At 38.4% G+C, this 27,754-nt stretch overlaps 2 protein-coding genes across 12 annotated transcripts in view; one reads left to right on the top strand and one right to left on the bottom strand.

The window, feature by feature from the left end:
* The window catches only part of TMA16 (translation machinery associated 16 homolog), a 73,771-nt gene extending 65,325 nt beyond the window's left edge, over positions 1–8,446 (top strand). Inside the window, exon 8 of the mRNA XM_019828756.3 lies at positions 8,062–8,446. The gene's annotated coding sequence lies outside the window, so the exon portion shown is untranslated. The remainder of the gene's footprint in view (positions 1–8,061) is intronic.
* The window catches only part of MARCHF1 (membrane associated ring-CH-type finger 1), an 867,957-nt gene that overhangs the window by 31,619 nt on the left and 808,584 nt on the right, over positions 1–27,754 (bottom strand). For all 11 annotated transcript variants that reach the window (XM_045055710.1, XM_045055711.1, XM_023252710.2 and 8 more), the window contains one exon: positions 25,372–25,552. In XM_045055710.1, the coding sequence (XP_044911645.1) occupies positions 25,372–25,552 (181 nt within the window). The remainder of the gene's footprint in view (positions 1–25,371; positions 25,553–27,754) is intronic.

Below are 27,754 nucleotides of genomic sequence, written 5' to 3'. Positions count from 1 at the left end.
ACAACAACAACAACAACAACACAGTCTCTGGTTCTCTGCTCCACCAAAAGCCATTTACTTACTGCTTCACAGGCAACATTTTAGAATGCATATTCTACCTTTCTCTGAATGTCAACGCTTTCTTACTTTCTGTAGATTCTTCAACCCTCTGAAATCCAGCTGTCACAAATGTGGCCCCCCTGAAATGGTTCCTGCTAAAAATTACTGATGACCTCCTAATTTTACGTTTACTCAAAGTCTTGTCTGTAGCACTCGACACTGCACTCACTGCTGACTCTTCCAATTTCTTTTAAGCCTTAGGTTTCAAGAGTGTCACTCTTCACTGGTCTCTTGCCCCTTTCTGGCTGGTGCTGTTGAGCATGTCTGCTGGTTTCTCTTTTCCACTTGGCCCTACATCTGGGTCCCAGGGCTCCATCTTCCTCCACATTCTCATCATACCTCACTCCTCACTGATTCATCTGAGTCTGGGGCTTCCACGACCACAGACATCCTGATGATGTCCACCCACATTTCCCTCCGAGTCCAGATTCAACCTCTCTCAGACTCACCTCCTTTACTTCGCCGGCTCACAAGCATCTCAAACTCATGTGTTCTGACTGTACTTCTTATATTATTTCCCCAGATTTGTTCATCTGCATGCATATTCTTCCTTAGTTAATAATTAAAACCTTCACCTAATCGGTGGAGGCAGAAAGCTGAGAACCATCACGGGTTATTTCCTACACCTCATTTCTCATCTTCAGCTTTGGCAGTCGTTCAGTAACTAAACCCTATTAAGTTCCTTCCTCCCTGTCCCCTCAGCTACTGCTTTAATTAAGTCCATATTGTTTTCTAGCTTGCATGTTGTGCCTGGCTCAACTACATGGGCAATTCATTCTCCACACATTGCTGCAAAGCAATCTTTCAAAAGTCCAAATATATCAATTCATTGTTTAATACCCTTACCGTCCTTCCCATGTCCTTCTTTAGCGAAGCATTGGATATAATCTGGCACTTGCTTCTGTTTAACTTCATCTATTATCTGTCTTAACAATAACATTAATAGCCTTACATTATTAATTTTCAAAACCTCTCAATGATGGGCATCCTATTATTACTTCCATTGTAGATGAGGATGGGAGGTTGAGAAACTTGCCTATGGTCATCCTTCTTTCTGGCAAAGCCAGCTACTTTCAATTTGTGAACTACTCATCCTGTGTGAATTTAAATGCACTGTTTTCTCGCATAGAATGTCTTCAAATGTTTACGTCTCATTGGGAGACATCTAGTTACCATCATAACCAATTTCAACTCCCTCTCTACCTGGGAAGCATTTTCTAACCTTGCAGGCAGATGCGATCACTCCCTACTTTGACCTATAGAGACAGTGTAGAATAGTGCTTAAAACCTGACTTAGGCATAACATTGATTTAAGACTGAATCCCAGCTCCACTGGGTAAAAACAGACACCTTAGACAGTTTATTTAACTTCTCTAAGCCTGAGTTTTTTCCCTTGTGACGTTATGATAAGAACACCTATTTCATGTTTCTTGGGGGAGTTAAATGAGGCTGGGTACACAACAAAGCATGCAGCACAGTGCCTAACACCAGTAAGCAACCAGGAAACGCTGGCTGATTATTATGGTCATTAACACAATGCATCTTAGAGTATAATTACTGTAAATGATATACACCTTTACCAAATTTACTTAATGGCAGCACAAGAGGAAAATTTCCCTAGGACCTCAGTGATCTGATAATCTATGTATTTGCTAAAATATTTACATTTGCATAAAATATTTATACCTGTATAAATTATTTAATTTACCACACTTCCTTCTTTGTTTTGGATGCTAATCCATTTGGAAGCAAATTATTCTTCCTGTCTAACTAGCACACAGGACCCGTGGTATGCATCTTCCTTATGTTTGTCTTAGGATTTTATTTCACTCGCTTCTTTTTCCTACAACCTCCTTAACCATTGGCTTCACTTTTTGGCATGTATTTCTGTAAGTAGGCTCAAATCCTTTGTGCATTGTGATGGAGTGCTAATAATTTTTGAAGGATATAACAGGAGAGGGCTGAGCTAAGTAACCTAAAAGGCTTTGTAGACTGACTGACATTTGAATGCCTGACCTGTCAAATCACAATAATGGAAAGAAAATAATGCCAGTTCCTCAATAGTGGATATGATAATTTGTACTATTTTATATGGATAAAATTCTTTAGCTTGTTGAAATAAGAATGGCAGCTGAAAGGTGCCAAAGTAGGTTTTATCTAATAAACGTGCAACATGAAAATGCTCTGAGCCATTAAGACCCACATAGAAACTTCATTTAAAGCCACATACTTGTGTTCTCAAACCTTTGGGAATCATGAAATGAAACATGGCTACCTTTTATGCAATCAACTTTTGAACAAAAATGTAAGGGGCAGGAAGTCTTATAAATATTTGAAAGACTAACTAGAAAGCCAGACCAACAGTACTGGATGAGTCACTAAGAATTACTTCTGATCACTACCTAAGTTAAATGTAGCCTGTGAGTTGTATTGCCAAGCGTAGGTTAAAAATAAAGTCTTCAAATTTTCAAACCTATGAAAGAATCTTAACCTAACCCAATTTTTTTGTTAATAGTGAACTAGGAAAAGGGGTAAAATGATTCCTACTATCCTTTCATTGGGATTTTTAAAAAATGTTTATTCATTTTGAGAGACAGAGAACGAGCAGGGAGTGGGGGGCAGGTAGTGGGGAGCAGGCAGAGAGAGAGGGAGACACTGAATTCGAAGCAGGTTCCAGGCTCTGAGCTGTCAGCGCAGAGCTGGATGCAGGGCTGTGACTCACAAACCATGAGATTCTGACCTGAGCCAAAGTCGGATGCGTAACCAAATGAGCCACCCAGGCACCCCAATTGGGATTTTCTTTTAAACCAACTACTCAAACAGCCCGGATATCTGAGGGAACACTTTCCGCCTGATGTCAGTCTCTGAGTTCCAGCATGATGCTAACCCAGGTTCTCAGAGAATAGTGGAGTCATATCAATAACATGGAAGAACTCTCAAAACTGGTGTTTGTCTCTTAAAAAAGGAGAAAATATACAACAGGTGGGTGATAGTAATTCCAGAAAGTACTTCGTCTTTTAAGTGATTTAATTTCACAAACCATGAAAAAGCTGTTGATTGCAATCAATTCACATAGAAATTAGTCAAAATATGTCAACATTGTTACTAGAGCTTCAAAAAATGTAACTGCTTGTAGCAAACAACCTCACATCTCCTGGAAATGGGGAGATAGGACATAAATGCTACAGAATTATTTTAACTTCAATGCTTTAATACACACATTATCCCTCAAGTCAAATTATTCTACTGTAATGACACAATATCTTATAAAAAAAAAAGTAATAGCTTTGTGCATACAGGGGATGTTTGACCCTGTGTATTCTAAGAGATGATTGTGATTTAAGGTTTGCAACATGGAAATGGTTTTCTAGAGGGGAGAAAACATGAAGTGGGTTGCCTTGACAACATGGGTTAGTTGCATCAAGAAATCCATGGCAATGAAGGACCTTCTGGTATTTCAAGATTGCAAACCATCTACCAAATTATGTTAAAAGAAAACTAATCTCACGGTAAGGCAGTGTTACCTGACCTATGAAATACTAGTTCTCACTTTTTATCATGAACCTTGTTAGGAAACAGATGAAACATCCAAGTGGACAAGACATTCAGTCAGCAAAGCAGGCAAAAAAGCAGCAAGTGCAAGGTTTTATTTAAGAGTCTGCTCCCCTCCCCCCTAGACCCTGCCGCATGCTAACAGGAGCCCAGGAATTCCTGCATATTCTCTGAAAGTCCATTCTACTAAGCGGAATGTATCTTGCCCTGATTCCCTAGCAGTCTCCCACAAAGCCTCTCTAGGAGGAGTATCACCTGCCATATTGCGTGTTCTTAAGTAATGAACATAATAAGGATTAACAACAAAGCTACTTATTAGTTGAATAGAAAACAAAACCTGCTAACATGTATGCCCTTAGTCCAATTATCTTGTCAGGACTGAGGAGAGATTTATCTGTAAATCATCAAGCCTCCAAGACAAAGCCTGTTTCAAAAACCTATGTTATTGAACAAGCTTGTTTCCTTCCCCCAGCAAGCACTGCTTTGTGGCACTGTTCTAAGTACACAATTTCGATACTCTGCTTCTAAAAAAATCACCATAAAGCAATTTTGAATGGGGAGTTTGGATTTTCCTTTCATAAATGATTTTTTCTAAGGTAAGCAGAACTATGCTTTTCGTTGGCTTAACGTGCAGTAGGATTTCGTTTTCAGCACAGTCTCATGCTGTGATTCATGTGATAGTGCTAGAGATGGGCTGAGTGAAAGAGACATACTGCGTGGCTGGGCTGACCTTCCCTTTTGTGCTGCCTAGCTTTAAAGATCATGGAAGGGAAGCGGGACCTGAGAGAGACATATTAGGAGCAGAGGAACTGCCTCTGTAATAACAAAGTTGAGAAGCACTAGCCCAAGCACCCACGAAAGCTCGGAGAGTATAAATGGGTAGACAGAGACAGCTCCAAACAATGCAAGGCCAAGGTAACCTAGGGAAGTACACCACTGAATATGAAGGCTAAGAACAAAGAAAGGCTTTGTTCCAAGTTGCATTTGTTTTTTTCTCCAGGCTAATAGGCAGCCTAATAGATAAACCCATCACCTGCATTAAAGGCCTGTGTTACTCATGAGGCTCTATATCTCTTGGAGGCAAAGCCCGACACTCCAAACCTATGAATAATTAAAAGGATGGCAAAGGATGAATGGACACTTTGCTTTTTATGAGCATGTTTAGAAGTGACAACACTACAGGCATAGCATCAACAATGGCTCAGAGACTAGATAGCTAAAAAAATGGGCACATTATTTGGGAAGTGTGCCAAAGAAGTAGTCATGGACAGCTTCTGATTTAATCCTAAACATCAGGCTTTCTCAATCAAGGTAAGAATGTCAGGGCACCTGGGTGGCTGAGTTGGTTAAACCTCTGACCCTTGATTTCGGCTCAGGTCATAATCTCACGTCCTGAGATGGAGCCCTGAGTCCGGCTCTGGGCTGACATCGTGGAGCCTGCTTGGGATGCTCTCTCTCACCCTCTGCCCCTCTCCCACTCACAAACTCTCTCAAAATAAATAAACATTAAAAAAGATAAGAATATCAAGAATTCAAGCAAATACCAAGCTATTACTTGCCTTCTTAGCCAAGTCCTTTAACCTTATCAATTGATACACTTTCCATGCAAACACTCATTGGACCACAGGAAAACAGGAATTTATCCAAGAAGACAGAACTCATCTTTCTCCAGTGACTTCAGATCTCATAATAAGTGACCCATTTGATCTTTGGTTTACTTATTGTGACCACACATAAGTCAGTCTCACATGGGAGCTATTTGGGTGACATATGTGAGTCTATCTTGTGGTCACATTGAAGAAAATCCCTCTGTTTTAGAGAAGAAAACTAGATATATCTAAATAAAACCTATAGTTGGTGAAAAGCAACAAGGATGACACAGAAGGAAATCTTCCATTGTAAGACGGTTAATAATCTTTGGGTCTCGTGTTTTTTTTCCTTGTAAAAGAAAATGTTAGGGGCACCTGGATTGTTTAGTTGGTTGAGCGTCTGACTTCGTCTCAGGTCATGATCTCACAGTTTGTGAGCTCAAGCCCCACATCAGGCTCGCTGCTGTCAGCGCAGAGCCCGCTTCAGATCCTCTGTCCCCCCCTCTCTGCCCCTCTTCCCACTCACACTCTCTCTCAAAAAAATAAACAAACATAAAAAAGAATGTTAGGTCTGCTGGTTTCCAATCTTATGTAGAGGCCAAAGGTTTTTCAGTTTCAGAAGCTATCAGAGGTCAAAGGGGAATGAAAAATAGGAAGGATTCTGGGTCCCCCTCTGTTTACTTTTCTCACTGGTCTAATCAGAGTATTTCGGCTTTTACCTCTTTTGCTATTTACTCTTTTATTTAACATTTTAAACTAAACTTTTAATTTTGGAATAAACTAGAAATTTATGGTTTCCCCTAATGTTCACATCTTATATTACCATGATACCATTTGTCAAAGAAACCAACATTAGCTTCATAAATTTTAACTGAACTCTAGACTTTATGAGGATTTCACCAATTTTCTCACTTTTTCCTTTTAAATTTTTGTTAGATACTGTTCCCTGATGAAAGTTCCAAGGCCATCTTTCAGAGTTTGGCAACTATGGGAGAGATATAAAGGACAATCTCATACCTGAGGCTTTCTTTCTGATACCATCAGAATGATTTAAAATTCTGAGTTAGGACTATTTTCTCCTTATTTAAGTCAATGCTACAGACAGCATGGTTCTGCATTGGCATCACCCGGGAGCTTGTTAGGAATGCAAAATCTGAAGTTCCACCTGAGGTCCACTGAATCATCAAAACTTGATTCATATTTTGGTAATTATTTCCATAAATTTATAGGAAAAGCTCATTTTAAAGGCTGCATAGAATTTCATTTTATAACAGTCTCCTGCTCTACCCTTCTGCACCCTTCTTTACCATCATCTAGAAGCAATCACTTAAAATATGGGAGGTGATGCTTCTGATATTTACCTCTAGCATTTAATATAAATTACTTCTACTGCTATTAACAACTCACTGATACTACACATCATCTTTTGATCCATTATTATTTTTTTTATTTAAAGAAGTTATTTTAACATTTATTCATTTTTGAGAGACAGAGACAGAGTGTGAGTGAGGAGGGGCAGAGAGACAGGGAGACACAGAATCTGCAGCAGGCTCCAGGCTATGAGCTGTCAACACAGAGCCTGACCCGGGGCTTAAACTCACGGACTGCAAGATAATGACCTGAGCCAAAGTCAGACACTTAACTGAGCCACCCAGGCGCCCCTTGATCTGTTATTATTGTTGATGATTTAATGCTAACCAGAGTCTTCCTCACTCACATCCAGACTCCCAGGGTAACTGAATGGCTATTTTGGTTAAATCAGTATAAGAAATTATATTATAACTATATAAAAGAGTATTCATTAAGAAGTCAAGTATTACTCTAGAGGACTGTTTTTTTCAGTGTCATCTGGGGGCCCTTTTAAGGGAGCAGGTGTCAAAACTATTTGCTAATTCTTAAAGATTTGTGAATGGTAAGATGTTCCAGGAGGTACGTGATGTATCACAACAGACTGAACGCGGAAGCACAGATGAGATGTCAGTTGTTTTCTGTTAGGCCAGACATGAAAGAGATCTGCAAAATGAAAACCAACTGAACTCTTCTCATTGAATAGTTTTTGTTTTGGAAAATACAATTTTTCACAGAAATAGACTTAACATGTAAATGTTTCCGGTTAATTTAAAATGATTTAGTAAGTATATGTGCGACCGTTTCTCAGTTTCAGTTTCTAATATGGTAAACATTGATGGATATAGCCCTCAGAAACTAAAGCTCTTTGCTGTCTTCAATAATCTGCAAGAGTGTAAAAGAAGTATTGAGGCCAGAAAGCCTGAGAATTGCTTCTCTAGAGAAATAATTCACGTTATCAATAAAGTTCTATTGCTTTTTAAAGATAATTCCTTTTTATTTGCTAAGGATGTACCTACCTTATTTTTTATATCCTTCATTGCATCTATCCAAAGCCCTTTAATTTTATTTCTTAAGCAAATCAGATATCCTATCAAACTGATTTTTTTCCAGGGACCTCTAACCTTGAGGCTTCTGTTTTATTCTACGTTCTAAGCTGGTCACTGTCATGGTCTCTTTTTCTATTTTTTCTTTTTTCTTTTTTCCCTTTCTGCTCTCCTCTTCTGCATCCTTCCCTGTGGTGATTGCTTTCAAATGGCATAGAAATGGTTGGTGCACAACCTTTGTCCTGGAAGCTCCTTTGCTCCCCTGCTTTGTTGCTTCCTGTGCTTCTCCAATCCTAAGGTTTTTCCTGTATCCAGTTGCTTATTTTGCTCAAGCATTTCCTTGAAAAGTTCCCTAAGAGGGCATGGGATATAAGTTTTAGAATCCTTGCAGTGCCTGAACATCTTTATTCTATTCTTATGTTTTATAGGTGTACCTGCTGATTACTAAAGTTGTGGATGAATATTTCTTTAGACTATTCAAATTCTTACTGCATCGTCTCTTAAGCATGTGTTGTTGAGAAGACCACCAGAATACTGATTACAATGGGATTCACCTGAAGCTCCTTGGAGGCTTCCAGAATTTACCATTTTTTATTTATACTTTGTATTCTGATTTTTTACAGTAGCATACCTTTAGCTAAGTCTTTGTTCATTTGTGCTGGATAATCATACCCTTCGTGTTGCAGAAGCAACCTTGCATTATTTCTTCGATAATTTTCTCTGCCTTCTTCTTTATTTTAAGCACAAGGGAATTTTCTTAATCCAATTCTAGCCTTCTTTTATTAAGCCTTTATAAAAACTGTTTTACTCCTTTTTTTGCCCTTTTATTTTAGTTTCTGAAATACTTGCTCAACTTTCTTTTTCAAGCATTTCACTGAATGTTTTTTATTAGCTACTTGACTTCTAAGGGATTTCCAAAAATCTACTCTTTCATTTTTTCTAAATTGACGGGAGCTTGAAACATAAATATGCAACTTAACCAATTGAGATTTCTTTGTCAAGTTCTGATGCCAATGCTAGAGCAGCTTCCTGAAGAATACCGAAAAACTCATCCTTTCCCTCCCCACTGAAGTGTTTTTTTCTAATTTTTTTTAACGTTTTATTTATTTTTGAGACAGGGAGAGACAGAGCATGAACAGGGGAGGGTCAGAGAGAGGGAGACACAGAATCTGAAACAGGCTCCAGGCTCTGAGCTGTCAGCACAGAGTCCGGCGCGGGGCTCGAACTCACGGACCGTGAGATCATGACCCGAGCCAAAGTCAGCTGCTTAACTGACTGAGCCACCCAGGCGCCCCATGGAAGTGTTTAAATATCACTTGGGTTGTATGTTACAAGTTTCAAGCCCTGACACTCTCCAATTTCCACAAAAATCTAAATGCTTTATGAAGGAGGTAAATGATGACCAATGAAGAGCAGGCCTTCTTAATTTGTCATGACTTTGATTGGGGTGTCTCTGAACTAAACTCAGTGGGTAAACTTGGAGCTTAATTTCTGCTACTTCCTCAAAGGGACTCGATCACTGTCTGATTCAGAAATTTGGATGAAGAGATACTGAGTGGGAAGACAGAAGATACGGGCCCTGAGAAAAGGTGAAGGGATTATTTTTCTTACAGAATAATCCCTATGCTTGGGGCCTTTTGACTTGAATCAGCCCATTAAAGGTGTTACGAATACCTTTGTGATGATCAGGCCTTGGATCACAGGCCTTCCTCAAGAGCTGTGTGGCTGAGGTAGAAAGACCGAGGATCATGTCAGCCAGCCCCTCTTAGTTGGGGCACCTCAAGGAAGAGATACTTATTTAGGCTGTGGGATCATCTTCCCCAGGTGAGGCACCCAGTTGCACAGGGAATTGTGGTCTAAGGAAAATGGTGGGGGGAGCAGTTTAAGGTTCAGGGCCAGAAGGCTTAGGTGCATCAGGTGCATGGCACTGGAACTCCAGGACTCACAGGACAAGTGTCCACAGCAGCTGTGGGTCAGGGGGCCTTTCCCTCTGTCACTGAGGTGACACGGTTTGGTGCTCTTGGTGACAGTAGTTGCTGTTTTTTACTGCTGTTTCTTCCACTTGGCACCATGATTCTTGAACTAAAGCATTACCATTGGCTCATCAAGATTGAGGGTTGAAGTCATGTACCCAGTCTGTGTACTTGGTCTTTTAGAACACGTCTTCCAATGCTCTAAACTGTTCCAGGGCAGGCTGTGTGGACCCCAAAAGCAACTTTGGCTTTGCTGACATGAGATCCCTATGTCCTATCCCTATGAATGCCATAGTTCAATCAGCTGGGTCACTCCTGACTCATACTGCAGTGTCTCAGTTTCCTCAGTTTCCTCTGACCACATTTAGAGTTATGAATTCTAAATAAAATTGCATTTAAAAAGGAGAGTTCTACTGCTTTAAACAGCTTCAGAAACCAGTTGTGATTGCAAAAAATAATTTTAACGTGAAAATTTTGGGACCACAAAAAATACTCAAAAGTTGAAATTAAAGTCATTTAGGGGCACCTGGGTGGCTCAGTTGGTTAAGCATCAGACTCGGCTCAGGTCATGATCTCATGGTTCATGAGTTCAAGCCCCGCACAGGGCTTTGTGCTCAGAGCCTGGAGTCTGCTTCGGATTCTGTCCCTCCCTCACTCTCTCTCTCTCTCTCTCTCTCTCTCTCTCTCTCTCTCTCTCTCTCTCAAAAATAAATAAACATAAAAAAATAAAAAAAAATAAAGTCATTTAAAATTTACATATACTAATAGTTAACATTTATTCTCATCATATTCCAGATACACTCTTAAGTGCTTTATGTGTATTATCTCATTCAGACCTCCTACCTGAGGTACATGAGGGGGTACATGTTTTTATTATCTTCACTAAGCACATGAAGAAATACAGGCATGGAGAAATTAAGTAACTTGCTACAATGACCACTGTCAAGGACCCAAGTCCTCACGGGCTGACTCAAGGGCTCAAGTTCTTGATCATCACATTAGTCAGATGGAGTTAATAAAACTAACTGAATTATGGATTACTTTATATAAGAAGTCTTTAAAAGAAATATTTCAATGAACCTATAAAAATGATTAATTACCATATCAGGTGTTCATATACAAATAACTCTTGTTACACTTAGTACAACCCTTTAGAAGGTAAACACAAAATAAATTTTGTTCAAATATGCCAGGCAAGAATAATTGTTTTAACATTTTGTATGAACTCCTGAAAAGGTTTTAGTATGTTGATATTTTTCCTGTCTCAATTCTGCTTACTTTATTAATTTGCTCAGCAAATTCCCTTTAGAATTTGCAAGCTTAAACTATCCAACTCTTGGATGACTATATATTCAGAACTGCTGGACTACAAATTAATCAAGTATGCACCTTGAAAGTAATCCAATGTTCAATGAATAGTTCTTTAAAAACGTGCATGCTACTCTCTTGTTGGCCTTAAAGTGAATTCAATCCTAAATATTGATTCCGTAAGACTGGAAAAGTGAACTTGCTGGGGAAGATATCACTTAGTAGGAAATTACTGTTTACAAAGTACTTTTACTTACATCATTTTATTTCTCAGGATAATCCCGAAAAGTTGGCAAATAAGATATTATTGCCGTCCTTCCATCTTCCATTTTTCTGACACAATGCATTTCAGGTCATGAGACTCAACTAAAGGCACAAAGCAATTCCATTAAGGGTTTGACTCCAGCTGTTCTGTACACCCCATCTAGGTTCTTTCCACTGTTCCATGTTATACCCCACTGGGCAATACTTGCAGAGACACATGGGCATTTCTGTCCAGCAGAGATCATCAACTCTTGGTCTGCAGGCTGATTCTGGCCTTCAGATGTGTTTTGCTTTGCCTGAATAGTTTTTAAGTTTGAATTAGTTACGGTTATTTTTTTTTAAATTGGAAGAGATAAGTTAAATCTAGAATTTTAAGATTCTCCTGACAAAGTAGTTGATTTGACAGCAGTCAACTAGAGATGAGTAGCTACTACTCTGTTTAGAGTAGGCACATCTATTCTGTAATGCCATTGTCACCACTTCTCCTTATCATATTCCCTGGACTGCATTATTTGCCATTTATCATCATAAAATCAGACTTCTTCATTCATTTATATAACCTGTTTCCTGATATAAAGTAAATTATCTGTGGGACTGAGCAGCATTCCACAGACATTGTTGGTAAGTTTTCTCAGCCAATGTGGACAGGATTTGTCTTTGTGCATCTTCTTAGCTCTGATTCCTGACAGTCATTTGGCAATCTTTTCATCTTAATTTTCTTTATTAAATTGTTTCCCTGATGGACAGGGAGACAGTTGTGAAATTAAGGACTTTTTCACCTAGAAATCCCCATAAATTTTCTTTCAGTTATAATTTAGTAGTTGGAATTATATTAACCCTATCTAGAGTTACTAAAATTGTTTCCCAAACCCTTTTTAGGTCTATTTCAAAATATTATAACTAACTCATTTTCAAACTCCCTGCCTTCATTCCTACCCGACAAGAATGTATGTCCTCTAAGATCAGAAAATTTTTCTTGTTCATCACTATAATCTTATGACTGGTAATCTTATAGTAGGTACTCAGTAAATATATGGTGACTGAGTGGATGAAATGGGAGTAGTGAATCATAATGGACATTACTGGAAGCTCTCGGTGTGGTCCTTCAGATACAGTTGGCTCTGGGGGTGGTCTTATATAGGAGGAGTCCAATGGGAGTTTATCGGTGCTTAAGATATAAGTAATCTCCTAGATACTGAAAAGATCCAGCTCAAAAATTTGTTAGTTTTCTTCATTGACAAAAATACTCCATTGAAATATCAACTTCTATATTAAGCTAGCTCTGTATTTACAGAAACTCTAAGTTTCAAGAAAATATAATTAGCTTTCATAGACTCACTAAACTAATTTGCTGAGACCTTCAATCTACTCTGGTTTTCTTTACTGTGCCAGGGAGAAAATGGCTTTCAGCCCAGCCTGCCTCTTTTCTTAGGGTCAGAAATCTTCTATGTATGTCTCAGGGCTGCAGAACAGCTTGCTGTCCAGAGCTACTTTAATTTACTTTAGCCTTTAAACACCTGCTTACAACTCATGAGAAAAAATGAAGTGTGGCCTGGACCCTTATATCTAGCTAGCTTCTACTCACCTCTCAGGATGCCTCCTCATCCTCAATTGGCCTCAAACTCTCCTTTCCTCTCTTTGCTTCTTTCCTCCTTTTTCTCCTCTCCCTTTCTTCTCTCCTGTCTTCTTGTAGACATGCTTTTAATGGTTTTCTTTTGTTTGTTTGTTTGTTTGTTTGAACGTTTATTTATTTTGAGAGAAAGACAGGGAGAGACAGAGATCATGAGTTGGGAAGGGGCTGAGAAAGAGGGTGAGAGAAAATCCCAAGCAGGCTCCGCATTGTCAGCACAGAGGCCGATGTGGAGCTCCATCCCACAAGCAGTTCACGACCTGAGCTGATACCAGGAGTCAGACGCTTAACTGACTGAGCCACCCAGGTGCCCCATAATGGTTGTCTTTTCTTCAATATACAGTGTATCTTATTTTCCTCACCATGATTTGCTTCAAAGGGTAATAAGAAAGATTAAGAAAGCACATATGTTACTTCTTTTAGGACCTGGACCTTGGACTTCTTTGTTACTCAGCACCCTGTCCTATGGAACTGTTAAGAGTTGGCAGTTAGTTGCAACTGTTAGGCTTTAAAGGGACTGGAGGCCGGCAAAGGGGTAGTCATGGCCAGCTATGGGGCAAGTTAGAGATCTGCCCTGGCAGCATTCCAAAAACAAAGCCTCAAGAAGCCAGATCAAGCCAGACGGGCTCAAGACAAAGAAGGCCCTCTAACCAAGTACCAAGTAAGGGAGAAAAGGCACGAAACCCTTCCCCCAAGATATCCCTTCCCCAAGCAATATATTTTCCACACCCTAGTTAACATTTGTTAAAAGACAGAGACCCTAACCCTGAGAGCAGCTATCCTTGAGCTCGCCCACTCTCACATTTCAAGAGTGTACTCTCCCTTTAATAAACTTTCCTACTTGCACCACTCAACTGTTGTTTCTCGTCTCTCCTTGGATTCTTTATGGTGATGAGACCAAGAGCCCCTGGTGATATCATGGGATGGACTGGTGGAGGCCTCAGGGCCCAGAGTCTCCCCGGTCCACCAAGGAACACAACCTAAGCTACTGTGGATGTGAAGAATTCTCTCTATACCAGTTTTTCCTTTCCTTCTGAACATTTAAAATTCAATTGAATATAAAATTTGTTTTTATTTCCTTTTAAATAAGTGGATTCCTCACTTTCTTTTTATGAAATCACAGAATTTTAAGTTGGAAGGAAATTAAAAGATCGTCTCATTCAGTCGTTGTTTTACAGATGGAGAAACTGAGGCACAGCTCAGAATGATTAGGCTTCCGAACCAGAATTAAAATCTGACATCCTGACTCTTAACCCAGCACAGTGTTTTTTTGTTTTGTTTTGTTTCGTTTTTTTTTTTACTGTTTGAATTGTTTCTTCTTTTTAACTTAGCTACTTTCCTTATATGTCAGTGAAAAGAGAATTTAAAAATATTTATCATTCTTGGTGTTTTGGATTCTCTGTGTTAGGGTTCTCTCTCTCTTTTTCTTCCCATCCTGTTTCCATGTGGAAGGGCTTCTGTTAGAATAACATAGCTCGTCTCTATCTGTCCATCACTCACTTCTCTACCAGAGGAAATGGGGGAAAAAAACTGGGTATGGACTTCTGCCTCCTGTTCTGCTTTCCCCACCTTTTATAACATTCCATGCTATACATTCCACAAGGGCAGGTTCTGCTACACCTGTGGCCGAGTGGGTAAATTCACCTAATTTGGGGCAAAACGTTCACATGAAAGATAATAGCACTGGTATGGCGAGGCAGTGGGTGGTATGTCTCTGTGGGAAACGAAAGGAGAGCAGCTACTTGATGGTAGAGAAAAACAGAAAATTGGATGGGAGCTGGTTTGTGAGAGATTAGGTCTCTTTGGAGTGAAATCTTTCAGACATCTGCATTATTAAAATGTTGATAATAGCATAGAAGCATTTGATGCACAGACAATAGGGTTAGACTCTATCATTCCAGAGAGATGTCAAAGTCTTCCTCATTTCTCTCTCGTCAATGCAATAGAAAAGCAATTTGATTTGGTCTACAATATTTGCTTTTGAAAAAAAAAACATGTTGATTTCCTCGGGCCTTAATTTTAAAAATTCACTCAAAAATTTACAAAGAAATTTTTCTTAGATTTTATGCCAAGATTTGAGAAACTGGATAAATGAATTAAGAAATAATTCCAGCTGAGAGAGAAAAGTCTTTAGCTGGAGGAAAATTTAAATATGAAAGTAATTTGAAACTCAGTTGTTATAGCATCTTAAGAAAAATGAAAGTGAAGCGCAAATATAACTTCTTTTTCATTAAAAAAACCTCAATCATAAGATGATGCTTTGGGGAAATCTTTATTTGTAAATCTGTGTGTATGTGTGTGTGTGTGTGTGTGTGTGTGTGTGCACATAGATGTACATATGCTTCTGCACATTCTAATTTGATGCTTTTATGCTTTCCATATGGATCATTGTAATATTGATTCCCTCATTTCAACCATAGTTTATGTTTCAAATATCAAAAAACAAAGTATATAAAAGAAGTTCTATTTTGTGGGCCCTCTGTCCTGGTCAAAATAAAACTGTATTTTCACAAAGATGGAACTGTATCCTGTTAAAGACTTCAAGAGCAAATCTAATCAGGTTAAGCATTTCTTTTCATATCTAGAATAGTAACACAAGGTGACATTCTTAGCAAGGAAGTGAGGTTATGTTCTTCAAGCAATAATTTTCAAAGAAAGAAACAGAACTGAAGTCATATATAATTGTATCTACTAATAAGGAAGTACGGAAGAGAAATGTTTCAGCCAACGATGATTATTCAAGAATTGTTTAAGTCTCCTTTGTGACAACCTCTTGTCAAATCCTGTTTCTATATCCAAATTCTCTTTCCCCAGTGTCCTGGATATCCAATTGCTAAGTAATATCTTCTTGATTTGCCTATGTTATGTGAAGCTTGGGCAACAAGAGGAAAGTCACTTTTTTATGTATTTATAGTTACTGTTAAAAAAGAAATCCTTTTATATGGACAGTCCCGCAAATAAACACCAAACATGATGGCTTGCTCTCTTTGAATTACCTTCACCATTCCCTCTGGAGTTAGAGAAAGTTCTTGATTCCCCCACCCCACCATCCCATTGACTACCATGCTTTTCAAATTTATTACAAAATATTGTAAGTAATTCATCTTTTTCCATCCTTCCTGCGGTGGGCTGTATGCTCTTGGACAGCAGGTTTTTTTCTCTATTTTGTTCCCTATTGAACACAACTACCGTGGTAGATAGTACAGTGAGTTGAGTGAATAAGTGAACTGGGCATGACTGGAGCTTTCTCAGAGCAATCATTCAGAACACAGTCTGATACTGGTTGGAGTCCACATCTGCCTAGAGGGAGGACTGTTTATGGATGGAAGCTTCGCAAACGAATACGTTCTTCTGCTGCCCACAGAAGAGTATTTTTATTTTGAACAAACTATTCTGTGATGCTGACCCCAGCTGCCTAGTCTTCTTGTTCTTGAAATTTTAAAGACGAATTCAATTGTCGGAATTCTCTCAAAAGACAAAAGGATGAGGCCCTGTAATAAATCCCAAGTATCTATTAGAAAAAAGCATGAGACACTTATATTTTCCATCTTATTTGACATAAGACATGTTGGCATTGCTATCTACTCATATTTAATATTATTTTAATTAAAATGTCAGTTGTAGTTCTGAGGGGCGCCTGAGTGGCTCAGTTAAGCGTCTGACTTTGGCGCATTTTGTGAGTTCGAGCCCCACCCCCCGTTGGGCTCTGTGCTGACAGCTCAGAGCCTGAAGCCTGCTTTGGTTCTGTGTCTCCCTCTCTCTCTGCCCCTCCCTTGCTCACACTGTGTCTCTGTCTCTCTCAAAAATAAACAAACATTAAAAAATTAAGAAATATATATATATATATATATATATATATATATCTCAATTGTAGTTCTGAGGGCATTGTAGAGGCTGCTTTTAGGCAACAGTCTTGAGCAACAGAAACTTAAGCAAGGGAAAAGGACCCACAGTGACCGCCGAGGTGACGCAAACAGGCTCATTAAGCAACCCACCTTGAAACAGTCATAGACTCTAACTGACCAGTTATAACCAGGCACGGTTCCTGAGACTTCCAGACAAGAGAGAATTCCCTGTGTCTCCATACTCCCTTACTCAGCCCTGTAACTGTGGCTCCTCCCCACTCCCTCAATGCAGACAGTCTCTCCTTTGCTGTCCTGCCCACTGCTCCTTCGTAGTGATTCAATAAACTCCTATGTCTTGTTCTGCCTTTGGTGAATCCCCCCCACCCCTTGCCACCGCCCCCATTCAGTCCAGACGCCCCACAGACATGAACGTGTTAAGGCAATAAAACAAACATAAAAAAACTAAAGCAAAACGAAACGATTTTAGTAGAAAAGATAATGCTCCAACTGAGTTGAAATGCTTCTCTTTTAATGATCTTTTTGTTATTTTGTGGTTTACCTGTCCTTTCCCTTCCCAGGGCTATCAGCTAAGGAGACTGTTGGGGTCCTCCTTCTCACCAAAAGAAGCCGTGAGAAGTGAGGGGACCTGTTGGTGGCAGACAACACCACCACTGCATAGAGAAATTTGCTGTGAAAAGCTTACGTGGCTCATTTGGAAAGTGTTATGTTGAAAACAAAATAATTTTTTGAGTGTTCTAAATCACTGCACTTAGGGCTCCTATAATAATGGAACTGAAACACAGCAAGATGATAGGGCTAGTATGCATTGCAAATGATAAGTATGGATAATTTTTGCAAGTATAAAGAAAGTTTTATCTAGCCTCATAGTAGGGCAGAGATTTTCATTGCCTCCAAGCTTATACATTTCTGAAGAAATGAAACAGCAAACCTACTCCCCAGAACTGGGCTCTGATTATAAGGAAACCTCCTGGAAACATTTGATGGGGCACCCAAGTGGTTCAGTCTGTTAAGCATCCGACTTCGGCTCAGGTCATGATCTCACAGTTCATGGGTTCAAGTCCCATATCGGGCTCTGTGCCGACAGCTCAGAGCCTGGAGCCTGCTTCTGCTTCTGTCTCTGACTCTCTGCCCCTCCCTCATTCATGCTCTGTCTCTCTTTTTCTCAAATATAAATAAACATTAAAAAATATATTTTCTGAGGGCTTTTTTTTTATCGTGTAATTCCAAGTAAAACTGAGAAGTAAGAAGGATGCCAAAGAGGGGTCCAAGAATCCTGGAATGATGCCAAAATGCTCATACCCACTAAAACTCTTGCCAGGGATCAAAAGAGAATCTTGCAGAAGTTCATCTAGAACTGGGCCTTTTATAGACCTAATTTTATAACTCGTGATTATTGCTGTTGTTGTTTAAAGCAGAAGAGCAGCAGCTATGTAAAACTGTGAACAAGGGCTACTGAAGGAATGGAGACATAACAGCAGATTCTGTGAGGAGGAAGAATGAAAACAACAAAACAGATAAAAGGTGAAGGGGAGCAGATTTTGCCACCCTAAAATATGCTTCTTTGACATAGTGATTATTTTAAACTGGTTATTTTTAAAACACAGCAGACAGAAAAGCTCTAAAAATCCAGCAGAAGTTACCCTTTGGTAAGAAGCATTTACATTTATAAGGAAAACCTCCACTGGTAAGGCTAGATCTCTTACTGTACTAGAAGAGCCAATTTCTAGAACTCTTACCAATGAAGAAGGCAACAACTTAAAGCTACTTAACAACCTTACCCTTGTTTACTATGTTTTCCCTGGTAACCTCCCATAACTGGTGTCCTCTTTATCCCAAACATCTCTTCTGTCTTTAGCTGAAGATGGTATTTAAGGTGATGGCTTTGGTCATTTCAGTGTTACTTGGTTTTCCTGGGTCTCTCCCATGTAGACATTATTAAACTTTTGTTTGTTTTTGTACCGTTAATCAGTCTTTTTTTAAAAAATTTTTGTTTATTTATTTTTGAGAGAGTGCAAGCGGGAGGAGAGGGCAGAGGGAGAGAGAGAGAGAGAGAGAGAGAGAGAGAGAGAGAGAGAGAGAGAGAGAAAGAGAGAGAGAGAGAATCCAAATAGGCTCCATGCTATCAGTGCAGAACCCCATGTGGGGCTTGAACCCATGAGATCAAGACCTGAGCCAAAACCAAGGGTGGGATGCTTAACCGCCTGAGCCACCCAGGTGCCCCTGGTAATCAGTCTTATATTGATTTAATTATCAGACCAGCGAAAGGACCTAAAAAGGAAGAAGGGAAAACTTTTCTTCCCCTACAAAGCGCATTCAAAACACAGCACGCTGGCAAGTGCAGAATAAAGATGTAAAAATTAATAAAAGAAATCTTGTTTAAAATGAAGACAGGAGGGGTGCCTGGGTGGCTCAGTCAGTTAAGCCTCTGACTTTGGTTCAGGTCAGGTAGGATCTCCCAGTTCCAGAGTTCAAGTCCCGCATCGGGCTCTGTGCTGACAGCTCAGAGCCTGGAGTCTGCTTCAGAATCTGTGTCTCCCTCTCTCTCTGCCCCTACCCCGCTCACACACACACTCTCTCTCTCTCAAAAAAATGAATAAAACAAAAAAAAAAGTTAAAACAAAAATAAAATGAAGTCAGAAGACCAGAAGGGGGTAGTTTACACACCCTACTACAGTCATCAACAGGAAGAAAGGAACCTTGAAAGTGATACCACTTTGGCTACACTTTGCTACCTCAGCAGGAGGAAAAAAGGTGTTTCTCTGCTCCCCCCCAGCTCAGCCAATGAGAGACAGCCACAAATCAGCTAATGAAAAGCCGTTATACTTTGAACTCCAAGTTTACTACAATGGACTCTTTTCTTTATACCCCCTCACAACTTCCCTTGTTGTTCTATAAAAGAGCATTCCTCTCATTCTCTGCACTTGCCTATAGTTTTGCTGTAGTTTGCTTGACCTAAACTGTAATTCTCTGCTATTCCTGAATAAACTCATTTTTGCCAGTAAAATAACTGACAGTGTTATTTTTAAAATTAACAAAGATAACAGCTTTCTATGTGTTTCAATCTAGTGAGCCAGTTAATGATTTTCAACCTGTAAAATAAGTGATGTATACGTAATGATGTAACTAAGTATTACGAAAATACCTTGGGTAAAAACATCCATGTTTAAGAAGAGAGATTTTAGAAAAAAAATTATTTTAGAAAGGTTTATTTGGGAAGATTTCCCTTAAAGATGGTCTAAGTAAAAACTGAAGTTTTGATTCTTCAAGAGAGTGTCTATCAGCCACTAATGGGAGTGTGGCACAGTACAATGAACAAAGCTCTAGAATCACGGAGCTCTGGCATGTGTGATATATATATATATATATATATATATATATATATATATATATATATATATATATATATATATTTTTTTTTAATTTACATCCAAATTAGTTAGCATATAGTGCAATGATGATTTACCCATTTAGCCCATCCCCCCTCCCACACCCCCTCCAGTAACCCTCTGTTTGTTCTCCATATTTAAGTCTCTTATGTTTTGTCCCCCTCTCTGTTTTTATATTATTTTTGCTTCTCTTCCCTTGTGTTCATCTGTTCTGTGTCTTAAAGTCCTCATATGAGTGAAGTCATATGATATTTGTCTTTCTCTGCCTGGCTAATTTCGCTTAGCATAATACCCTTCAGTTCCATCCATGTAGTTGCAAATGGCAAGATTTCATTGTTTTTGATTGGCATGTAAGTGTCTGATGTGTCTCATTTTCCTTATCTAAAATAAGCTTCATGTGCCTACAGAAAATAGAGTTGTAATGAAGATTAAGTTAGTTGGTATCTTCTAAATATTTGGTACACAGTAGAAATTCAGTATGTGGCGGTTGTATTAATGACATTGCAAATTCTCCATCATGGTAAGTAAATGAAGCGTTCTGAATTTTCTTATGTATGACTAGGTGATATTATTCAATAGGGTACTAGAAGACCCTGGCTAGGCATATGACCACATTCTCTGTTGTTTCCAATTTTAAGACTATGAACTGTGAGACCTCGAGATTAGTAAAGAATTATAACCTTTGGGCAGTTGGCCTGCTATGGTAACTTGCATTGGCTCTTCTGAAAGCCAGATGTCACATCAAATTAAGGAAGGGAAGTAATTAACATAGCATTTGCATTTGTCCAATACAGTTCTTTTTTTTTTTTTTTTAAGTAGCTATTTCAACTAAAGCATTGGAAGTCATTATGGTGGAAATGTAGAAATACCAAAATGATCATTCCTTTTTATTTGGCGTAATAAATTCACACAGAACTTATATTTTATGAACTTCCCAATATTCAACTGTTTTTGATCTACAAAAATGACAAGTGCATATGGTTCAATCTAATCATTGCTAAATCAAAGGTAATTGATTCCCTGATTAATTTAAGTGAAAAAATGAGACAAGGAATAAAAGGGTGCATAGAATTGAATATTACATATTCAAATATTATATATTTGTCAAATAGCATGCATATGAAAAACTATATAAAGAAATAATTCAGGGGAGAATATAAAGCTCTCAGTGGCATTTGCTGGCCTCATAAGCTTAGCTTCATATCCAGCAACTGGTCTTTCCAATTCAGACTCAAATCTGAACCTCATGCAACTCTTCAGCTTCAGAATAGGAGAAGATTTTAGGCTTCCTAACTGATATGGTATGCATTTCCAAATTGCAATGCTTTGTATATTTTTATCCTTTTGACTTTTCTGGTCTCTGAGAATTACTGCTGACCCTGGGTAACCAGTAGAATAATGGGACTTTTATTGAGTGTTATAAAAGTAGGTGAGCTACTGACTTAAAGATGATGAAAATTGCTTTTTCTCACATAAGCCCTTGACTTTATTTAGATTTTAAAGATTTTTTTTTTTCTGGAGACATTAGGATACCTTGATGAATTTACTAACTGAAGATTTTGGTGTAGCAATAGTAGCAATTAATGAAGTAAGGTTTTACTGATCTCTTTCGAGACTATTAAGCCCCAAGGTTCATCAGACTATGAAGATTTGCACCTTTCTACTTTAAGAAGCCATTTTATCTTTAACAGAATCTCCTGCCTGTATTGGCTAATGGTAGAAATTCAGAATAATTAGCTAAATTAATTGTTTCATGTGGCTGGTCTTTAGAACGTTATAAACTGTAATGGAATTACTGAGTTGAGAGCAATTAATGGAATGTACTTCGTATATATCCTAACCAAATGCTATACCTGTCATTTGTAATGACCAATTAAAAACTATCAAAAGAAAACTGTTGATGAATCTTAGTGCCATCAAAATAAGCCATCTAGAACAGTTTACACATGCCTTATATCTGTATAGTTCATATCACTTCAGAATCTGAAGTTGTTTTGGATACTGTCATTTAAGTATTATGCTAATGCCCCATACTTTTTTTTTAAATTTTTTTTCAATGTTTTTATTTATTTTTGGGACAGAGAGAGACAGAGCATGAACGGGGGAGGGAATGCCGCATACTTTTAAAGAAGAAAGTAAAAGTTTGGAATACTTCTAGGTTGTTTTTTTTTTTAATTTTTTTTTCAACGTTTATTTATTTATAGGACAGAGAGAGACAAAGCATGAACGGGGGAGGGGCAGAGAGAGAGGGAGACACAGAATCGGAAACAGGCTCCAGGCTCTGAGCCATCAGCCCAGAGCCCGACACGGGGCTCGAACTCACAGACCGTGAGATCGTGACCTGGCTGAAGTCGGACGCTTAACCGACTGCGCCACCCAGGCGCCCCTGGAATACTTCTAGGTTTTTAAAACCTATAAATCATAGAGACAGGGACAGAATGTATGTTTCTCATATCTAGGGCTCATGTTAGATCAGGAGTTGAAAATTCAGATCCTAACAATAGAGCCACGGAGGCATTCAGATGAGTGGGAATGAGGGTGGGGCCTGGGCGGCTCAGTCGGTGAAGCTTCAGACTTTGGCTCAGGTCAGGATCTCATGGTTCATGGGTTCCAGCCCTGTATCAGGCTCTGTGCTGACACTTGGAGCCTGGAGCCTGCTTCAGATTCTGTGTCTCCCTCTCTCCCTGCCTTTCCCTTGCTTGCATTCTGTCTCCCTTTCAAAAAATAAATAAACATTAAAAAAAAAAAAAAAAAAAAAGATAAGTGGGGATGGCATAAGGTGTCAGGACCAGAGAGGGAGGGACAGTGAGAAATGCAGAGAACTTGAATGCAAATAGCCTTTTAAAGGCACTAAACACCATTTAGCTCCACTTAGCTACCCCTTAGATGTTGCCCTATGGAAATGTGGTTCCAGTAAAGCTAGATACTGTAGGTTTTCAAACAAATACAAATATGTGGAATTTTACATGAAATAATCACACATCTAAATGTTGATAACTAATTCAAATTTTAAGGCCCGTGGGTCAAATAAAACACATCTGTGGGCTGTCAGGAAGCAACTTCTGGATTAGATTCTAACATCCTCTATACATATACACATGCTATTAAAACTGGCGGATGTTGAGATGCTGTCCTTCATTAATATTTACGACAAAGGAAATGTTTTTAAAAAGAAAGTAGGGTATTTCATGAATTGACAGCTAGTAGGTGCCCACTAGGTTGCTACAACATATTCATTATTAAGAAGAATAAAAAAGACAGATGTATTCACTGCCATTCTCTGGTTTATAAATAGTTTAGTTGAGAAGAAAGGGATTTCGTGATAAGGTTGTAAATTATTGGGAATGGTATACTAAGAAAGGATCAAAGTCGTATATAAGGGATGATTCCACAAAATCTGAAGGTAGAAGAAGACTTTTCAAGTTCCATACAGCATCGTGTAATGTTTATTACACAAAAATAGGGGAGGGATAGCATGAAGAAGAGAAAAATCTGAATTTTTTTTATCCTAGATTGTTGCTCTTGAAATGAAATATTACACTAGACAAAGTTGAAATGAAAATTTTATATGGATGCAAGTTGAAAAAAGAAACCCATGGAGAAATCTACAGATGCTATGAAACAATTTGTAGTTCCCTGAGGGGTATGAAGAGAAATTTACAGAATCACAGAGCACAATGTGTTATTTAGCTACTCCAGACATCACACAGCATCTGTTCAATGGATGAGGCAAAGGACAAAGAGTAAGGGTCCATTTCTATTTCTGGCATTGATTGCTCTGGGACCTGGAGGAACAGAGTGCCACCTTTTGTCACCCAAGTTACCCCATACATTAAAAAAAGACACTGCATAGCCCAAAGGCATTTTGAACATCAGTTTTGACATCTATAAACCATTTGGAGACTTTAAAAATCAAAATTGTGCAAAGGCAAGAAATGCTATTTTCCCTTTCCAGGATTTACAGAATTAATGAAGAATTGCAATGGGCAGGAACCAATCAGAATCCTATTGGAATGTTCTTTTTTTGCTTTACATCCCTTCTCATCCTGGACCTCCTCATGTTTCTTTCTTTCTTTTTTTTAATGTTTATTTTTCAGAGAGACAGAACATGAGCAGGGGCTAGGCAGACAGAGAGGGAGACACAGAATCTGAAACAGGCTCCAGGCTCTAAGCTGTCAGCACAGAGCCCAACGTGGGGCTTGAACTCATGAACCATAAGATCATGACCTGAGGTGAAGTCGGAGGCTCAACCAACTGAGCCACCCAGGTGCCCCTCCTCATGTTTACTTCTAAGCAATGTTCTTTTCATCCACTTTTGTTTTGCATTTAATTTAAATGAAAAAGCAGCTCTAGGCACATTCATCATTTAAATTGCAGTCTCTAGACTCTCCTTTGGAAATTGAGACATCCATATATGTAAGGCTGAAGTTCGGTAAAAAGAGAAGTTACATGCTAAAATCCAGGGCCACAACTATAAGGCATGAATTACATAAAGTTCATGGTCTTCATTTGTGTCCTTCCCAAGTTGTCCTTTGCTAGCTTTGAATGAGATGCTAATTATATTTGACTTGTATTCTTACCTTCCTTCTTTAGAGAAATGTAAATGAGGAATTTGAAGATTAAGTTATTATCTATATTTTATAGATTATCTATTTTATAGATTATCTATTTTATAGATTATATTTAAGATTATCTACATTTTATAGATAAAAATATACTTACATCTCCCTTACAGCTTGATGCACAATATAGAAAATAATACTTTTTCTATCTACTGTAATTATACATGAACTAAATAAAATCCCCAAATAAAGGACAAAGAAAGAGTTCACATCTTATGGAAGAAAACATTCTCTTCTATTACCTAATTCCTGATTATCAAGAAGTTAGATGAGTTCATATTATTTAATGTAAGCTATTATCCTAACCTTCCAGAGAATTGACCTCAGTAAGTACCATGTACTCAAGTTTCCATCCGTTCAATTCTCCGAATTACTAGTATATTTGTCGTGTATGTGTGTGTATATATATATATATCACACACAAACACATACATCGTACACACACACACACACGCTTTTTTTTTTTTTAATTTGGAGGAATTGACATAAAATCAGAGGCCCAGTACATAAAACGGAGATAAAGGATTATTTGCAAACACTTGGATGTTTTACATACTGAGCCCAACACAAGACATGTATCTACGTGGTTATTAGCATATTACCAAATTCTATTGGGGAAAGAAATGGATTCTTAAAACATGCCTGCTTGCAAGTGCTCTCTTTCAAACCAACTCCTGCCAATACCATACCTTCCGGAGGGGTTTGAGCTTAGTCTCCATGATGAAATCATACTTGCAGAGCTCACAGCAGCGCGTGTCTGAGCTCTTGATCCACTGGTGGAGGCAGGACTGGTGGACAAAGCGCAGGGTGCCGGTGCAGCGACAGGGTGTGATGAGGGGGCTCTCTTCATCCCCCTCACAGTGACAGATCCTGGGGAAGGACAAGGCAGTCAGGATGAGCTCTCCCAGAGGACACTGCTCCCCAGTGGATTACTTCCCTCACTCATACGAGACTGTATTAGAAACTGCAACCTAAGAATTAGAAAGCATGGACATTTGACTCCAACTTGATGCTAGAATGGAATCTATGCCCAATATTAATTTCCTTTCACTTGCTACTCATGCTCATATTGTTAAGCATTAGATACTAGTAGCTCAAAAATGCACTATCATATCATTCCGATACTAATGCCAGTTTTAACGGCACAACTATTGAGGCATATCCTCAGCTTAATCTATTTAATACATCAGTGTCTGTGAGCATCAGCTTGATTTCATATATACAAGCATTGTGAGGAATGTTTTAACCTGATAATTTTGCTGTTTTATTTTGGTGACAGCTTTATAGAAGCATGATATATAATTTAGTATCTATGTGGAAGAATTCTGAAAAATTTTAACATGTTACCAAAGAATAAAGTGAGTATTGAAAGTTCAGATTGGAAATATTACAAAGATTTTCCCAGGAAGATGCACATATATTTGGTCCCAATTAATGACCTAAACTGTCAATAATCACCATTGTTTAACAGTCACAAAGATTGCTGGTCGCATAAAGTTCAAGTACAGTGAATTCTATTGCTTTAAAATGTTAATTACTCCATCTTCCAAGGAATTCAGAATTCAACTGGTTTACTGAATTCTTATGAACTTGAATGTCATAGACTCACAGTCTATGAAATCTTCATTATGTTCACCTACAAATTAAAAAAAGTTTATTTCCACATTAGATGGGATAAGCTTTTCATACCTCAAGATTGTAATTCAAATCTCAGTACTTCAATAATGCTTGTGATTTAGAAGTTGTTAATAAATTTGATTAGAAGTATTTTTTGAAATCTTTTAAAAATATGAACGGCGCATTTCCAAAAAAAAAAATCTGTAGAGTTACTTTTTTGAGCTGAGTCACAGCGGCAGACTTGAAGAATGTTTGAATTGCCGCTCTTTCCTTTTAGGTCTATATGCCCTATTCTCCAGAAGCATAAGTTTCAAAGAATGGATTTTTAAAACATATTTATCAATCTCAGCTGTCTCCCAGGGGAAATGAAATGGTTGCTCTAATTGTTACTGCAGTAAGATACAGGAATTGAAACCAAGCCCTTCCCTAAGCTCAAAATAAAGAAGTATGACACAGTACACTAGAGTTTTGAATCTCTTTTTCTCTTATTTTTTTTTTTCTTTTCTTAAGTAGGCTTCATGCCCAGTGTGGAGTTTGAACTCACAACCCTGAGATCAAGACCTGAGCTGAGATCAAGAGTTGGGTGCTTAACCAACTGAGCCATCCAGGAACTCCTTGAATCTCTTTTTCTTAAGTAAAAATAATATAATAAAAAAGGAACACTGACTTCTGAAGTCCTTAGGGTGGGAGTGATGAGATGAGAGCCTAGGGAAGTTCAAAGTCAGAGTCCTCGTTCTCCTGAACTGAGGTAGAAAGTAGTAGTGTTGGATATAGCAGCATATATAAGAGGCTGATGTGCTGGGGAAAAATTAAAAATTACTGAGAGTCTATTCTTTAATATGAAAGTGTATACTTTGTATCACACTTGTCAATAGAGTATTAATCTCATGATAGGTGCTCAGTAGATGTTTGTTGAGTAAGATTATTTCATTAACAAACTATAACTTATAAGAGCAAACAGTGAAAGCAAATCTGGATTTCTATAGCATTTCATTTGCTTGCAATATTTATTTTTGGAGCCACTGAAACCTAATGAATTATATAGCATGAGAGGTTGATATTTCTTATGTCCTTGAACCTCTCATCTCTCTGCATCCACACAAAGATACTCCTTTAGGTTAGGGGTCAGCAAACTATGGCCCAATTCTTACTGCCACATGTTTTTGTAAATAAAGTTTTACTGAAACACACCCACAAACATTTGTTTATGTACTGTTTAGAGCCGTGTTTGTACTATAACTATAGAATTCGGAGTTGCTGCAATGACCATATGGCCACAAACACTAACATATTTACTACTTGCCTTTTTACAGGAAACATTTGCTTACCCTTGCCTTAAATATGGTGATTCTGAGTTAAAGACAGTACCTGAATATTATTACCAACAATAATAAAACGAAGTTTACAAAATATATTACGCCAACAACTGCAAGTAACAAAAGTTGAAGTAAAGGT

The sequence above is a fragment of the Felis catus genome, chromosome B1 (assembly GCF_018350175.1).
Source record: "Felis catus isolate Fca126 chromosome B1, F.catus_Fca126_mat1.0, whole genome shotgun sequence".
NCBI classification, from domain to species: domain Eukaryota; kingdom Metazoa; phylum Chordata; class Mammalia; order Carnivora; family Felidae; genus Felis; species Felis catus.
This window is presented reverse-complemented; position numbering and strand designations above follow the sequence as displayed.